The 17825-nt window shown below is 42.1% G+C and overlaps 1 protein-coding gene across 3 annotated transcripts in view; it reads right to left on the minus strand.

Annotated features, from left to right (window-relative positions):
• Positions 1-17825, minus strand: part of LOC139162163 (nuclear cap-binding protein subunit 1-like) — a 39670-nt gene that overhangs the window by 3966 nt on the left and 17879 nt on the right. For 2 of the 3 annotated variants that reach the window (XM_070742220.1, XM_070742222.1), the window contains 10 exons: positions 17737-17801; positions 15860-15922; positions 13307-13381; positions 8737-8840; positions 6749-6868; positions 5234-5336; positions 3587-3680; positions 2501-2604; positions 1998-2112; positions 365-487 (listed from right to left, as the gene is read on the minus strand). In XM_070742220.1, coding sequence (XP_070598321.1) covers positions 365-487; positions 1998-2112; positions 2501-2604; positions 3587-3680; positions 5234-5336; positions 6749-6868; positions 8737-8840; positions 13307-13381; positions 15860-15922; positions 17737-17801 — 966 coding nt within the window. Of the gene's footprint in view, positions 1-364; positions 488-1997; positions 2113-2266; positions 2318-2500; positions 2605-3586; positions 3681-5233; positions 5337-6748; positions 6869-8736; positions 8841-13306; positions 13382-15859; positions 15923-17736; positions 17802-17825 lie in introns of those variants that run through there. The other variant, XM_070742221.1, reaches the window with a different exon arrangement.

A 17825-nucleotide genomic window follows, 5' to 3' on the forward strand; every position in this document is an offset into this window, starting at 1 on the left:
CAGAAGATTGCAAAAGGAGACCACATGATCCCAGGACACCACAACCGTCATAAATACAAACCAGTTGTCAAGCATTCAAATTTTGATCATGTGAACCATGCCGACGCAGTGGTTGCATGTTCGAAAAATGGTCACACATCACTTTTCCCAGTGATATTGTAACTGTGGTCACTCATTGAACTGTTGGAAGTCAAGGACTGCCTGCTTGAGGTTGTCTACCTGTCATGTTTAAGAACTTACTCTCCAATGTACAGAATGTTAATTTAGAACCTTTTGAAGCTGAAACACTTATTTTAGAATTTTGCAGCCACGCTAACATTTTAAGATTGCTTTCTTCAGGGTCCATCAATATGCCTGCATTTACCTGGAATATGACAAGGAAGAGGTTTTTTTGTTCACTTTGAGCCGATTCCACTTTTTCTTGCAAACGTTCAATCTGTTTTTCAAGGGGCCAATTTCCCCTCTCATTACTTCGGACATCATCACGCTGGAGGGAAAGGATTGGAATGTAAATAGTAAGCACAAAGGTTGGGAAAGCAAAAAATAAAATAAAATAAAGGGTAGGACCTTAAAAGAATTATAAATCAATCATACTCAATTAGAGCCTCGGTGGTGCAGTGGTTAGAGTGCAGTATTGCAAGCTACTTCTGCTGATCGCCGGCTGCCAGCAGTTTGGCAGATAGAATCTATGGGGTTAGCTCTGGCCCAGCTCCTGCCCCAAGGACTGTGGATGTGGGGGAGACATCTACATGCTGCAGGCCTGTTTTGCCCCTGGTGGAATCTGCTGATGAAGGCTCCTCTGACCAAGAAGTCATGAGTGACAGGGAGGAGGAGAGTGTGGCAGACAGCTCAGAAGGAGATCAATTATCTAGCTCCTCCTTGGATTCAGAACAAGAGTTAATGATACAGCCACACATGCGGAGAGCAATGCATAGGCAACAACAACTGAGAGATTATTATCAAAGAAAATGAGGCCACCTGTGGTTGGGTGGGGCTGTGGTAATTAGTGAGGCTGCTATAAATAGCAGCCTGTGGGTTTGGCCATTGTGGAGGATTATCTGATCGTTGTGTTTCGTGACTGCTTTACTGACTTTGACCTTTGTGTGCTGATTTTTCCCCGCTTTGAAACTAAACCAGAGCAAAGTGTGTTTAACTTTGTGAAAGAACAAGGACTGTGAATTGCCTCACAGCTGCAAGCTAAGTATCCCAGAACTGATAAGGGACTTGTACAAATTACCAGTTTGTTTGGAGACGAGTGATCTTTGCTATACCAAAAGAGGGCTTGGTTTAAGTGAATTTTCATTATAAAGAACATTGTTTTGAATTTCCAAATGTGTGTGTGTCTGAAATTTGTACCTGTGAATTTTTGGGAGGTGTCTACCAGAGAGCCCGACAGAACAGAATCTCAATAGGCTCAAGGTTGACTCAGCTTCCATCCTTCCAAGGTCAGTAAAATGAGGACCCAGATTGTTGGGGACAATAGGCTTTCTCTCTGTAAACCGCTTAGAGAGGGCTGTAAAGCACTGTGAAGTCTAAATGATATTGCTAATTATATGGGGGCGTTAACAACAATAGCACTGTAGACATATACTGTTTGAAAATGCTTTACAGTCCCCTCTATATGGTTTATATAGTCACCATATTGCCCCCAAAAATCTGGGTCCTCATTTTACCGACCTTGGAAGGGTGGAAGGCTGAGAGACTCAAACTGCCAAACTACAGGCAAACAGAAGTCAGCAGAAGTAGCCACTGCCCCACCACAGCTGTGGTTTTATCATGGCATGGGGATGCAAAAAATATAAATAATCCAATAAAAAGTGTTCAGAAATAAGAATGCCTGAGCCATGGACATAATAGAATGATGACCATTACCAATTTTCTGTCCTGCTGCCATCTCTGCCCATCTCGGCAAATCAAAACAAATCTTATGCTCTTTGGCTGATGAAATATGTTTCAAGCCATGTTTCTTCATACTAACATGAATAAAAGTTACTTACTCTTTTGTGTTGCTTGGCTAATTTTCTCTTAGCTTCTTCTAGCTCCTTTTGGATCATCATCACATGCTTGTTCATCTTACGAATGGTAGAGTGTAAGATCTCCCAAATATAAAATCTAGCAATAAAAGAAGCAAAGAAAACCCTGATATTCAGAGAAAACGTTCTGATCGTTGTCAGCAATAAGGCTGATTGATACACACTTGTAAACCTGAGTTTTTCTCAGATTACTGAAATGGACCCAAACATTAAAACACAACTGTACAACTCACATCTCCTAATCTTCCTCTGAACAGAAATTTCAGAATCATAATTCCCTAGGTCTGCAAAATATCAATAAGATGCAAAATTTCGATAAGATACATAAGTTGTGTTTACTTTCAGCAAATATTTTTAACTTAAGCAAAATCCCCCTTATCATGGTCACTCACTATGAATGATAATTCAAAGCATAATCTGAAGGGTTTTTTAAAAAAAAAGTTATGAGGAGGTTGACTTTTATTTACCTTGTAAAATCATGAGATAGCTCTGGAGAAAAAATCCAGTTTGCCACTGCAGCGCAGTCTACAATCTGTGTTCGAATCATCTTATCCACCAGTACAGCAATCATCTGTGAAAATGCAGAAACTTTTTTCAGTTCATGAGGAGTGTGTATTGTCACCTGGACACAAACGTACAACACAAACTCACAGACAGAAATCCCAGTTTACTGAAACCACACAGGATCCCTCAAAGCACAGCCTCTTTATAAGATTCGGTGCCTGAGCTGTGCAGACCATAATTATTTATGATAAGTGGGCCACATATCATAGCTCCCCATCAAGAATTATACATTCACATTTTCTTGGGAAAACCGAACAATGGAGGACCTTTAAATAATTTACTTTTTTAACCTTTTCTCATGGCAAAGTAAAGAATAGGTGAAGAGGAAACCATCAGCTCAGGACTGCATCTCTCTACCAACACATGAGCAGGAAGACCATTCCTAAAGACACAAAGGACACTCTGGAACATTGGAATGCAACTGCCCTTCTTCTATGCTAAAAGGCATAGAGATTTCTGCCACTGTTTCTGTCCACTCTTCCCTTGACTGAGCCCAGAGAACGACTGTCCATGACTGAGCTGGCTTTGGGAGGAGATTAAAAGCTGCCCTATAGACAGAACGTAAATAATTGCTCTGGTTTTAATCTTATGAAACAATAGATAACCAAAAGAAATAAAGTGTCAAGCCTTGTTCAACATCATAAACTAAATCTAACTCAATAAAGGAAGTTTAAATTGTAATGAGGGAACACACCTTTCTCCTAAAGGTGTTAAAAGAAAAGAGAGGAAGGAAGGAGGGAAGGAGGGAAGGAAGGAGGGAGGGAGGGAGGGAAGGAGGGAAGGAAGGAAGGAAGGAAGGAAGGCCCCGAGTCTACAGAGAGTGGCGGCATACAAATCTAATAAATTGAATTTAATTTAATTGGAAGGAGGGAGGGAGGGAGGGAGGGAGGGAAGGAAGGAAGGAAGGAAGGAAGGAAGGAAGGAAGGAAGGAAGGAAGGAAGGAAGGAAGGAAGGAAGGAAGGAAGCTCTATAAAATATTCATTTTTACCTGAGGATGATTTTTCCAAACTTCATACATAACTCTGAGAACATGAAGCTTCCCTTCATCACTTTCAGCCAGAGTTTTGAGGATTTCTCGAAATCTTATTAGAACAGAAAATGAATAAGCCACGAATGTTAAGGAATACATGCCATTCATTCTTACACATCAGTTCTTACGTAACCTCGTAATACGACATGGATTGAAATGGCAAAAGAGAAGTGGACTGGTCTAGTCTCCCAAGATCATTCCAAACTCTGGATTTTTAGACTGAGAAACGAGCAGTGTCAACATTTTTACAGAGAGCTCTGTAACCGAGCCGTTCTTCCTGCTACCTTGACTAGCTACGCACTTGGTGGGTATTCAGTGTTTTATGGCACCTACCTCATCCACATTAAATACCTCTCTCTCCTTCACTGTAGCTCAGCTAGAGATCAGAGAAATGTCCCCCCTCAAAGCAACAAGGTGACAAATCTGGCTTAAGCCCAAGTCTCACAAAAGGTTTCTTCCAGCCCTTTGAATACAGTCATGAATGTTAATGCGACTTTTGTTATAGGGTTAAAGTAACAGGATCTTGCACCTCTGAGTGTGTCTTCCCCTCCCTCCCTGCCTTTATCCTAAAGAGAGCTAGACACCGTCAAGTCTTGAGATACCTCCCTCAGTCACAGGAGGCTAAGAGGCGGAGGAGGTAAAGCACAACCAGACTTCCAAGGTTCTGTTACCATAACATACCTTAAACAAAAGTGGTTTGGTCTTCTGGCTGAGTTGATTTCTTGGCCTGGTTTACATGGGCCTGACATTCTCTCCTTCTATAATTGGACCCTACACCACTGCAAAATCTACTGTGCAAAAGGTTCTTCTTCTCCAGCAATGAACTTTTGGGTTTCCCCTGGACCTCCATTGGTCGTTCTTGTTAGGCTGTGTCTTGGGACTTAAAAGTATACAGGGATATTGTTGTGCTGCAGATCACAAGGAGGTGAGAAAGGACTTATGAGCTTTTTTTTGTTGATGCTGCAGTTTTGGAGGAAGCTCCTGACAGGCAAAACTAGGCAGAAGTACCCAAGGATCAGAGACTATACAGGAATCGGCCTATTTCAAATTGCACGTTAAAGAGAAGTCGTGGTCCCAAAAGTACTTTTCAAAAGGCAACTGAACTTTCTTTGTTTTTTCCTTGAAGATGTTTCACTTCTCATCCAAGAAATGTCTTCAGTTTCGACTGAACCAGTCAGAACTGAAGAAACTTTTTGGATGAAAAATAAAACATCTTCAGGGAAATAAAATCAAGAAAGTCCACTTGCCTGTTGAAAAAGCACCTTTGGGACAACCATGATCTAGATCAGGGGTCTCCAACCTTGGCAACTGCAAGACTTGTGGACTTCAACTCCCAGAATTCCTCAGCCAGCTTTGATTCTAGGGGTTGAAATCCACAAATTTTAAAGTTGCCAAGGTTGAAGATCCCTGATCTGGATGACTGAGAATCTTCATAGACATTTAAATTGAAGTAGACAATATAGCTAATTTTTAAAACGCAGTCATTAAATAAAAATCTTATTTGCTTCTGGCCTCCTTTCTGCTAACATTAAAAGACAAATAAAAATAAAATGGCAACAATATGAATTCATTAACAGATTAATGCATTTAATAACATATACTTACTTTCCCAGAGCACTGAAAGAGTGACTGAATGACTTTGAGGCTAAGTGTAATAGTGCTTGGACAAAAACCTCTATTTTTAAAGGATTGAATGAGAAGCCTTCATCTGCAAAACAAAGTTGCAAATAAGTTTGAATTCCTATAAGCAATATGGGCACTTATTGAAGGCTGAGAAAGACTGACAATTTTTTTTGGGGGGGGGGGGATTTAAAGTAGTGAGGAAATTTCATGAAGGGCTTTTTTCTTATCATATACACTTTCTAAACAAAATCCAAATATCCCCTATTAGGTTTTAAGCTGGAAACATTTGGCTAGCACAGTACTAATAACTAAGGAAACAATGAGAACATTAATCAATATTGGCTAATGATCATATCCTTACTTTGGATCCATTATGCAAAGACCTAGTTTTCTGGTTAAGACTCTAAGGCGGAGGAACGATGGAAGGAAAGAGATGGGAAGAAGCAACATGGATGGACTCAGTTATAATGTCAATGGATTCACCATTTGAAGACTTTAAGAACTATCTTAGGGACAGATCATCCTGAATAAAATAACTCTATGGTATGTGGTCACTAAAGCCAACAATGACCGGATGCCCCATAATAAAAAAAAAGAGTAAGATATAAATTCTATGTGTATGAAAACGTCCTTCCTGGGATTCCCCACCTCCTCTCCAGCCTCCAGATCGGCCAAAAACGCCGCAGCCGATCGCAAAAACGGCGCTCCACCGAGCACGGCCGCCTGGCTGTAATCTTCTGAAACAGCCGGGTGCTTCTCGCAGCCTCCGGAACCTGAACCGGAACCTGAACTTCCAGGTTCGGCGTTCAGCAGAACGCCGAGAAGCCCCCCGGCTGTTTCAGAAGGTGACAGCCAGGCAGCGGCGCTTCTCGGCGTTCTCCCGAACCCCCCGGCTGTTTTAAAAGGTGACAGCCGAGCGGCGGCGCCCAGCGGAGCGCCATTTTGCGATTTTTTCCCCCTTTTTGCACGCATTAATTGCTTTTACATTGTTTCCTATGGGAAACAATGTTTTGTCTTACAAACCTTTCGTCTTACAAACCTACTTCCGGAACCAATTAAGTTCGCAAGACGAGGTATTACTGTATATAGAATTTATGTAAGATGTTTTACTACTGGTGTATTATTCCAGGCTTTAAGTCTGGAATAATAACTAGTAGTAAAACATCTTACAGAAATTCTATCTATGTTTGGAATAAATCTGATATTAGCAATATCAACAAGAATGCCATCTCATGTATGCCTACAATTTAGGCATATTGTACACCATTATTAAACTAAAAGAGTATTTGCTTGTTGACATATGTGGGATATAGAGTTAGATGCTAAAAGTCAGGGACAAAATAAATTCCACTGAGCTAGTACCTATTCCATGTGTGTGTATAACAATCAAAACTATATATCAGATATGGTTAAACATAGCTAAGTTCTCTGATGTTTTGCAATGTTTCCGTAAATAAAAATTAGGAATTGAACCAAGTAAATATTAGACGGGCTTACCATCATTATCCTGATTAGAATTGGGCACATCCTTCAGAATGGTGAAAATTTCATCATTACTCACTTTATTTTTGATGGCAATGTTTAAGCACAGTGCAACTTTGTATCCAGGAAGAGATTCTAGAAAAATAGGAAGAAGCAAAGTTACCATCTTTGAAGATTGGACACTGCAGGGGTGGGTTCCTCCCAGTTCGGACCGGATCTCCCAAACCGGTAGTGAACTGCTGGTGACATCACAGTCGGTGCTGGTCCGTGGGCACCACCACCTTTTTAAAAAGAACTTTAGCTAATTTTTCTGTTTGTTTGTTTATTTATTTATTTATTTATTGGATTTGTATGCCATCCCTCTCCGTAGACTCGGGGCGGCTAACAACAATAATAAAAAACAACATGTAAATCCAATACTAAAACAACTAAAAAGCCCTTATTGTAAAATTAATCATACATACAAACAAATGTACCATGCATAAATTGTAAAGGCCTAGGGGGAAAGAGTATCTCAATTCCCCCATGCCTGACGGCAGAGGTGGGTTTTAAGCAGCTTATGAAAAGCAAGGAGGGTGGGGGCAATTCTAATCTCTGGGTGGAGTTGGTTCCAGAGGGCCGGGACGCCACAGAGAAGGCTCTTCCCCTGGGCTCCGCCAAACGACATTGTTTAGTTGACCGGACCCGGAGAAGGCCCACTCTGTGGGACCTAACTGGTCGCTGGGATTCGTGCAGCAGAAGGTGGTCCCTGAGATAATCTGGTCTGGTGCCATGAAGGGCTTTATAGGTCATAACCAACACTTTGAATTGTGATCGGAAACTGATCGGCAACCAATGCAGACTGTGGAGTGTTGGTGTAACATGGGCATTTTTGGGAAAGGCCATGATTGCTCTCGCAGCTGCATTCTGCACGATCTGAAGTTTCCGAACACTTTTCAAAGGTAGCCCCATGTAGAGAGCATTACAGTAGTCGAGCCTCGAGGTGATGAGGGCATGAGTGACTGTGAGCAGTGACTCCCGATCCAAATAGGGCCGCCACTGGTGCACCAGGCGAACCTGGGCAAACGCCCCCCTCGCCACAGCTGAAAGATGTTTCTCTAATGTGAGCAATTCTCCTGTTCCGATGCTTGAAAAAGGGCCCTTTTGCCCTCCCCCAGGTTAATACTGACCTTTATTTCTTTGCCCAACGCACAGCTGATCAGCTCCTCAGCTGTGTTTCGGGCTGAATGCTGCTACTGAGCATCCGCGGAAGCAAAATCGCACAGGTGGAGGAAACGTCGCGATTAAAACCGGTGGCAAAGGGAAGTGGAACCCACCCCTGGAACACTGTTATATAAAAGACCGCGTGCAACACAGAAGTCGGTTTTACATATTTCAGGAACATTTCAGAACATAAGAGGCCACATCTTGAAGTAATGTGTCATCTTGCCCACTAGGGCTTTGGATGGTCCTTGGGCGACACCATGTTTCTCAAAACCACACGTTTACAGCAGTTTTCTTTAAAGGGATTTATCATTGCCTCCCCCCAATTTCCCACCCCCCTAATACAATTTCCCACCAACAGCTGCAAATACTGCTTTTATATTTAAAAATGAAAATTATATACCAGCGATGGCGAACCTATGGCATGGGTGCCACAGGTGGCACGCAGGGCCATATCTGAAGGCACACGAGGTGTTGCCTGATGTCAGCTCCAGCATGCATGTTCTCGCTGTTCAGCTGATTTCCGGCCTTTTTCCGGCCATTTCCGCTCTCCCTGGGCTTCAGGAAAACCTCCTGTACCCTGGGGATGGCAACGGGCCTAGCAAAACTCTGGAGGCTTCATGAGGCCTGTGTACTTGTGCGGGGAGGAGGGGGCAGTATGGAGGCTGTGCGCATACACATGGAAAGAGCATTGCGTTATGGGTGTGGGTACCGACACGCATATTATCTCACGCGCACGCAATCTTTTGGCACCCGAGCCGAAAAAGGTTCGCCATCACTGTTATATACTCTCAACGTACGGTTACTTTCTTCTCCGTATTTATAAATACAGGTTGGATTTGCAGGAGTCAAGACTGAAAAACTAGCAGGAACAAGATCTATTATCCGCTGGTGGTAGGAAAGCCTGAAAAAAATGAAGAAAAGAAAAAGTACGTTGAAGAAGGTTGCTCTTGCCATAAAATAGGATTACAGACATAAACAACCAGCCAGCTCAGGAAGCTCAAACTGCCCAAGGAGCTGCTGATTCAGTTCTACAGAGGAATCATTGAGTCTGTCATCTGCACCTCTATAACTGTCTGGTTTGGTGCTGCAACCCAACAGGACCGACACAGACTTCAGAGGATAATCAGAACTGCAGAAAAAACAATTGCTGCCAACCTGCCTTCCATTCAGGACCTGTATACTGCACGAGTCAAAAAGAGGGCGGGTAAAATATTTACTGACCCCTCACATCCTGGACACAAATTGTTTCAACTCCTACCCTCAAAATGTCGCTACAGAGCACTGCACACCAAGACAACTAGACACAAGAACAGTTTTTTCCCGAACACCATCACTCTACTAAACAAATAATTCCCTCAACACTGTCAGACTTTCTACTAAATCTGCACTTCTATTCTACTAGTTTTTCTCATCATTCCTATCACCCATTTCCTCCCATGTTGACTGTATGACTATAACTTGTTGCGTATATCCTAAGATTTTTATTAATATTGCTTCTTCATTGCTTATTTGACCCCTATGACAATCATTAAGTGTTGTACCACATGATTCTTGACAAATGTATATTTTATTTTATGTACGTTGAGAGCATATGCACCAAGACAAATTCCTTGTGTGTCCAATCACACTTGGCCAATAAAATTCTATTCTATTCTATTCTTGACATGGCATTCAGTAAAAGATACACGCAAAGTACAGTGTTCCCTCGATTTTCGTGGGTTCGAACTTTGCGGAAAGTCTATACCACGGTTTTTCAAAAATATTAATTAAAAAATACTTTGCGGGTTTTTTCCCTATACCATGGTTTTTCCCACCCAATGACGTCATATGTCATTGCCAAACTTTCATCTGCCTTTAATAAATATTCTTTTTAATAAACTTTAATAAATAAACATGGTGAGTAATAATCTGAATGGTTGCTAAGGGAATGGGAAATTGCAATTTAGAGGTTTAAAGTGTTAAGGGAAGGCTTGTGATACTGTTCATAGCCAAAAATAGTGTATTTACTTCCACATCTCTACTTCGTGGAAATTCGACTTTCAGGGGCGGTCTCGGAACGCATCCCCCACGAAAAGCGAGGGAACACTGTAGTCCAAAGCCAATATCTGTTCGCTGAACCTGAACAACATTCATAAAAAGTTCTTCAGAAGAACAAGGGTTTTATATATAGCCTATGTCAGTGATGGCGAACCTTTTTTTCCTCGGGTGCCGAAAAAGTGTGGGCGCATGCTATCATGCATGTGTGAGTGCCTACATCTATAATCCAATGCCTGGGAAGGGCAAAAACAGCTTCCCCTGCTTCCCAGAGGCCCTCTGGAGGCTGGAAATGGCCTATTTCCCAACTTCTAGTGGGCCCAGTAGGCTTGTGTTTCACCCTCCCCAGTCTCCAAAGGTTTTTCTGGAGCTGGGGGAGCATAAAAACGACCTCCCCCATTCCCCTGGAGGCTCTCTGGAAGCCAAAAGCGCCCTCCCAGAGCCTCTGTGTGAGGCAAAAATCAGCTGGCCGGCACACACATGCACGTTGGAGCTGAGCAAGGGCAATGGCTCACGTGCCAGCCGATATGGCTCCACGTGCCACCTGTGGCATCCGTGCCATAGGTTTGCCATCATTGGCCTATGCTATAAGTTGACTTTATAACTCTTGTAATTGCTCAGTATTGGGTTATTGGCTTCAATATGGCTACTGCATTTTGGAAGCCCCTTCTGTTGGCAAACTCAAATTCCACCGATCAATCTACTAGTGACAACTCACATAGACTTTTGAAAGTCAGGAATTAATCCTGGTCCCCTCCAAATCTCTCTTAAATTCCCAAAAGTGCATGAATATTATCTGAGCTGCTAGCTGCTGGGCTATGACTGGCTGAGACAACTCTTGTCCTAAATTTCAGGTTAGTTGTATCGTGGTATTGTGCAGTTCAGTTCATTGAAAATCTGCTTGATGATATTTTAACAAAGCGGTGGACAATGGGGTGCCCTGAGAGTTGGATGCCATTACTAGAATCCTAGATAGGACTCTGTGCTCTTTGCAAAGAGAAAGAAGTTTTCAAGCTGTAGTTCTTTGAATTAAGGCAGGTTAGGAAGCCAGCTCCACAAGTTTGATTGATTTATTGATACAGTATATGCCAAATGTTCTGAACCTTGGCTGCTTGAACCCCAGAATTCCCCAGTCAGCTATGGGAAGTTATACTGGTGTGGGAATTCTGGGAATTCTATGCTGGCTGGCGAATGGGTAGCTAAGTTGCCAACATTGAAAAACACTGATATAAGCTATTGTAGGTTTTTTTTTAAAATGAGTAAATTTTCCCTTCCTTCCTACATGCCAATGAATTATGGTGGAATTATTCTGAGGTTTTTTCATACATTGTTTCCTGTGTTTAGTACATCCCTTTGTTTTGTAATTAGTTCATCATGTTCTCCAAAATCACAACTCTTTTAAGTTATCATGACACATGCACATTTTTAAAATTAGACTACATTCGTGCCAGATAATATCAAAATCTGTTTCAATGGCTTTGGTCTGTTCAGGAGAAGCATAAAAATAAGTTTAATGCAGTGGAAATTGATTGTCGACATCGCCAAACAAGAACAGACTGTACACTATGTTGTACATACTCCTGATCAGTTGGAGGATGATGAAGATATTGAGGACTCGGATTCAGATAGTATTTATGAAGTAGTGGGGGGCCCGGGGTTACAGGTAGTAGAACAGGTGGGAGGCCAGCCACAGGATGGGGCTATGAGTTCAGGATCTAGTGAGGGAGAATCAGATGCTCACTGGGTTAACCCTAAATTCAGAAGGGTCCAGAAACATAGAGAGCAGAGGTTTGGAAGAAGATATTAAGGAGAGGAATGGGTTAAATATTGTAGTGATGTATTTGGCACGTCAGGGGGCTAGTGGAGAAGAAGGGTGGAGTTTCAACGTTGCCGAAAAGAATAATGGATGTGTTTTTACCACGCTAAAGTAAGCCAAAGTACAGTGGTACCTCATCTTACGAACGCCTCTTCTAACGAACTTTTCGAGATACGAACCCGGTGTTTAAGATTTTTTTGCCTCTTCTTACAAACTATTTTCACCTTACGAACCCAAGCCGCTGCTGCTGGGATGAAGGGGTTTCTCTTTTTTTTCCTTTTTTGAAGAAAGAAAAGGGAGGGGCGGCTTGTAGGGGGAAAGAGTTTGCATTTTAAAAAGTAGGAGAACAGCATGCTTGCACAGGCACTGAAAGGGTGTCATTTGAAGAAAGAAAAGGGAGGGGCGCCCCCTTGCCTTTCTTCCTTCCCACTCACCCTTTAGCCTAGCCTTGCTTCTTCCACCCGCCCTCTTTAGCTGCTCCTCCCTGCCCTCTGTTTGCCTCTCTTCTAAACTTTGGGATTTTCCTGAAGGATTTGCACGCATTATTTGCTTTTACATTGATTCCTATGGGAAACATTGTTTCATCTTACGAACTTTTCACCTTACGAACCTCCTCCTGGAACCAATTAAGTTTGTATCATGAGGTACCACTGTACAGTAGTACCCCTAGATACGAGCATAATTGGTTCCAGAAGGGAGCTTGTATCTTGAGCAAACTCGTATCTGGAACAAATTGCTTTAGACTTTGTTTTCCCCTCCGAGATAACCAAAAACAAGGATTCTTGCGCCACCTAGTGGACGCTCGGCTCGTATCCCGAATTTGAGCTCGGAACTTGAACAGAAATGTCTCTTCCTTCCTAGCTCGTATCTGGAAATGCTCGCATGTAGAGCAGCTCGTATCTAGAGGTACCACTGTATTTTCTATTGTATTTAGTCAGTGCTGCTGTTTTTTCAAAGTTATGTAGTTAGGAAAATAAATCTTGTCTAAGTGAAGCAGGAAAAGGAATGTGAGAAATGCGGCTAAGAGAGTGATAACGGACCGAGTGCTGTATGGAATGTGATTGAAGTACAGGAGAGAGAGAAATAAACGGAGTTGCTTTATTCATGAAATGATGCATTTAATAAGAGTTATTTGTACTTACTAAATTTCTACCAGAAACCAGAACACACTACAAGATAGAATGAACACAAAACCAGTGATTGCAAAATAAATGTGTGGAGAGGGTTTGGACAAAACAGTATAGGAAAGAAAAGTGAATGTATCAACAGGAACAGAAAGACTGAGTGACTGCAACAGGGTGAGACAAAACAAGCTGATAGAATGAGAGTGGCCTTTGCAGCATAATGAGTATTGGTGTAAATAGGTTTAAAAACCTTTTCTCTTCTTTTTATTCCTCCATGTCTTTAATTTCTTTTGCTTACTCTTTTTAAAAAATTCTTTTTCAGTTCCTGCTCATCCCAATGGGCCAGGCGTGGACGCATGCTCATGTATACAAATTCTGATATCTCTCACTCACCTCATGCATTTTTCCAGGACTTCCCTTACAAACCTAGGTCTGGCTCTTTCAAGATCCTCAGAAACAGAATCTGACCTACATATTAAAAGGAAAAAGAATAGTAATCAGAAAAGGAAAGACTTATAAGACTATGCAGCAACTAGATATTTTCATGTTTATAAGATAGTTTTCTAGATTTTTATAGGGGCAAAATGTCTAATATACTAAGGATATGGAGGATTGGGGTTTGACTTACAAGTCACAATAACTACTTTGAAAAAATCTTGACAATCTGACCTATAAAAAAGAGATGGTGCTCACACAAATAAAATACCGTAAACCAGTGTTTCCCAACCTTGGCTACTTGGAAGATATCTGGACTCCAACTCCCAGAATTCCCCAGCCAGCATTCGCTGGCTGGGGAATTCTGGGAGTTGAAGTCCAAATACCTTCAAGTGGCCAAGGTTGGGAAACACTGCCGTAAACAATAGCTTTCATATTCATCAAGATGGGTCATCAAATTTTTATAGCACCAATTTCCACAATACTAGGGTACTAAGAAAAGGTGTCTGACTGGAGTTTGATGTATAATTCACAATAATTGCTTTTAAAAGGCATATGAACCTATTTAAACGAGTCATATTCTGCAAGTTTTTTCACAATTTTTGAGGATGATGATGATGATTATTATTATTACTATTAGATTTGTATGCTGCCCCTCTCCAAGGACTCGGAGCGGCTTCCAGCAAACAATACAATACAGTCTACACATCCAATGTTAAAAACAGAACAATTAATAAACCCTTATTAAGAACCATCACACAACTCAACATACCATAGATAAAGCGAGACAGCTGAGGGGGAATCAATTTCCCCATTCCTGGCGACATAGGTGGATTTTCAGTAGGAGGGTGGGGGCGGTCCTAATCTCTGGGGGGAGTTGGTTCCAGAGGGCCGGGGCCACCACAGAGAAGGCTGTCACCCTGGGTCCCGCCAAACAACATTGTTTTGTCCACGGAACCCGGAGAAGGCCGACTCTGTGGGACCTAATCGGTCGCTGGGATTCTTGCGGCAGAAGGCGGTCTTGAAGGTATTCTGGTCCGATGCCACTATTGATGCCACTATTTTTTCCGTCTGCCGGACTATTTCTTTTTCTGCTCATTCATCTAGTCAGTTTTCTGTTCAGTTCCTCTAGTCATTTATCCAGCTGCAGACCTGACCACTGTATGTCAGGATTTATACAGGACAAGCCTGGGTTAAGAAGCAAATTTCCAACATATGCCTAAAATAGGAGACTCGGGAGGATGGGCAGCAATACTGAAGGCCGCCCATGAACAGTTGTCAGGTGGCACTCTACGGCCCTCGATACATGTAGCAGGACCTTCCCGATGAGCTCAGTGACCACCCGCAGAGAGACTTGCCTTGTTCTACAACAATAGGAGTCAAATTGCTGAGGGCCCTGGAGAGCATAGCCAAAGCCTGTTACACAAGCTAACTGAAACCCACGCAAGCTGTTTCTCAGCATGTGCATTCACGCAAGGGAGCTGCTCTTCCAGTTTCCAGTGCTCCTGCATGCGTGTAGACCAGTGTTTCCCAACCTTGGCAACTTGAAGATATTTGGACTTCAACTCCCAGAATTCTGGCTGGGGAATTCTGGGAGTTGAAGTCCAAATATCTTCAAGTGGCCAAGGTTGGGAAACACTAGTGTAGACCACATGGGCGGTGTGCATGTTTGTTTATTCATTTATTTATTAGATTTGTATGCTGCCCTCTCCGGAGACTCGGAGTGGCTTACAACAATACATAGTATAAATCTAATGGTTAAAAAAAACAGTTTAAAACCCTTATTATAAAAAAACAGTCATGCATCCCAAACAAACTATACATAAAATGAAACAGCCTGGGGGAATCAATTCCCCCATGCCTGACGGCAGAGGTCGTTTTTAGGAGTTTGTGAAAGGCAAGGAGGGTGGGGGCAGTCCTGATCTCTGGAGGGAGTTGGTTCCAGAGGGTCGGGGCCGCCACAGAGAAGGCTCTTCCCCTGGGCCCCGCCAGATGACATTGTTTAGTCGACGGGACCCGGAGAAGATCCACTCTCTGGGACCTAACTGGTTGCTGGGATTCGTGCGGCAGAAGGCGGTCCCGGAGATATTCTGGTCCGATGCCATGAAGGGCTTTATAGGTCATAACCAACACTTTGAATTGTCACCGGAAACTGATTGGCAACCAATGCAGACTGCGGAGTGTTGGTGTGACATGGGCGTATCTGAGAAAGCCCATGATTGCTCTCGCAGCTGCATTCTGCATGTTCACCCGGAAGAGCAACAGGTGACGGCTGGCGTGCTCAGAGAGATAGCTCTGCATGCCACTTCCGGCACACGTGCCATAGGTTCGCCATCACTGACATCCCTTAACAATTGTGTGAATTTAACAACTGCAGTGATTCCCTTAACAACTGTGGCAAGGTTGTAAAATGAGGCGAAACTCAACAACTGCCTCACGTAGCAAGAGAAATTGGGGGCTGAATTGTGCTTGCAATTCGAGGACTGCTTGTACAGAGAATCAAATACTTACCAATCTTCCCAGCTCCAACGGAACTCAAAATTACTAAGATGGTGGGAAAACCAATTAATGAACCTTGATGGGAGGGGGAAAAAAATCTGTAAATTTTTTGTATTAAAAACACCTATAATTTTGCACTGCTACAATTGACGTTATATAAAAATGGACAGAAACATACAAAAAAAACCCCAACAGCTGCCAACCTGCCTTCCATTGAGGACCTATATACTGCATACTGCACAAGAGGGCTGTGAAAATATTTACTGACTCCTCACATTCTGAACATAAATTGTTTCAACTCCTACTCTCAAAATGTCGCTATAGAGCACTGCACACCAAGACAACTAGGCACAACAACAGTTTTTCCCGAATGCCATCAGTCTGCTAAACAAATAATTCCCTCACCACGGTCAAACTATTCACTAAGGCTGCATTACTATTACGATTAGTCTTCTCATTATTCCTATCCCCCATCTCCTCCCATTTATGACTGTATGACTGTAACTTGTTGCTTGTATCCTTATGATTTATATTAGCATTGATTGTTTCCTGTATGCTTATTTGTACCATATGACTATCATTAAGTGTTGTACCTCATGATTCTGGACAAATGTACTGTATCTTTTCTTTTATGTACACTGAGAGCATATGCACCAAAGACAAATTTCTTGTGTGTCCAATTCACACTTGGCCAATAAAGAATTCTATTCTATTCTCTATTCTATTTAATATAGCGGAGTTATAAACTCTTTAAAACTGGAGGACAGAAAACATGCAATTATTCTGTTGTAATTCAATCTTTTAAAGAGCCATTCCAGAGGTAACTGCATGCTTTGACATACAGTAGGTGCTGAAAAAAACTTGGGATCTAACAGTGGTGTGGCTGATTAAAGGATTGCTGAACTGAGACTCAGAATATTTAAAAGTACAATTTTTTGAAACATTTTTTAAAGAATTCCCATCCCCAATTAATGTAATCCTCAACTTACAACAGTTCTTTTAGTGACTGTTCAATGGCACTGAAAAAATCGTTTTTCAGTTACGAAATTTCATAGCATCCCCATGATCATATAGTCAAAATTCAGACTTTTTATTTTATTTTATTTTTTATTCATTCATTCATTCATTTGATTTTTATGCCACCCTTCTCCTTAGATTCAGGGCGGCTTACAACCTGTTAGCAATAGCACTTTTTAACAGAGTCAGCCTATTGCCCCCACAATCCGGGTCCTCATTTTACCCACCTTGGAAGGATGGAAGGCTGAGTCAACCTTGAGCCGGTGATGAGATCTGAACCGCTGAACTGCAGATCTACAGTCAGCTTTAGTGGCCTGCAGTACTGCACTCTACCCACTGCGCCATCTCGGCTCTTGCCAACTGGTTCATATGCATGACCATGGCAACATCCTGACGTCATGTGATCTACTTTGGCGACCAAGCAAAGTCAATGGGGAAACCAGAGTCATTTAACAAATGGTTTACCAGCTTATCAATTGCAATGATTCACTTAACAACAGGGGCAAGAAATGTTGTAAAATGAGGAAAAGCTCACTCAACACGTTTCTCATTTAACAACATTCTGGCCTCAGGCCTGGCCATAAGTCGAGGACTACCTGTAATTGAGTAGCTCTCTTCTAGATTTTAATATGAAAATCCTTTTTTATTTTTTAAATCAACAATCTAACATTGCAGTCAGCACTCACTGGTTGATTATGAATGCCGTGTAAGAAAGATCCAGAAAGGTCTAACCGAAGAAATCATTTATCCCTCTACTAAAATAGGAAGGCTTGTAAAAACAGGACTATTTACAACGGTATAGATTCTGTTGTGTGGAAGCATCTCAAGTCACTGAGTCCTCGGAAAATTTAGACGAGAATGTCTTTACTCACCGATCTAGGCAGATAGTATTCATTGTATCTAGGCGCATGTACAGCATTTCCGTACCTTGTGCAAGCTGTCATTTTTCAATTAAGGCTTA

Source organism: Erythrolamprus reginae, chromosome 2, assembly GCF_031021105.1.
Source record: "Erythrolamprus reginae isolate rEryReg1 chromosome 2, rEryReg1.hap1, whole genome shotgun sequence".
NCBI classification, from domain to species: domain Eukaryota; kingdom Metazoa; phylum Chordata; class Lepidosauria; order Squamata; family Dipsadidae; genus Erythrolamprus; species Erythrolamprus reginae.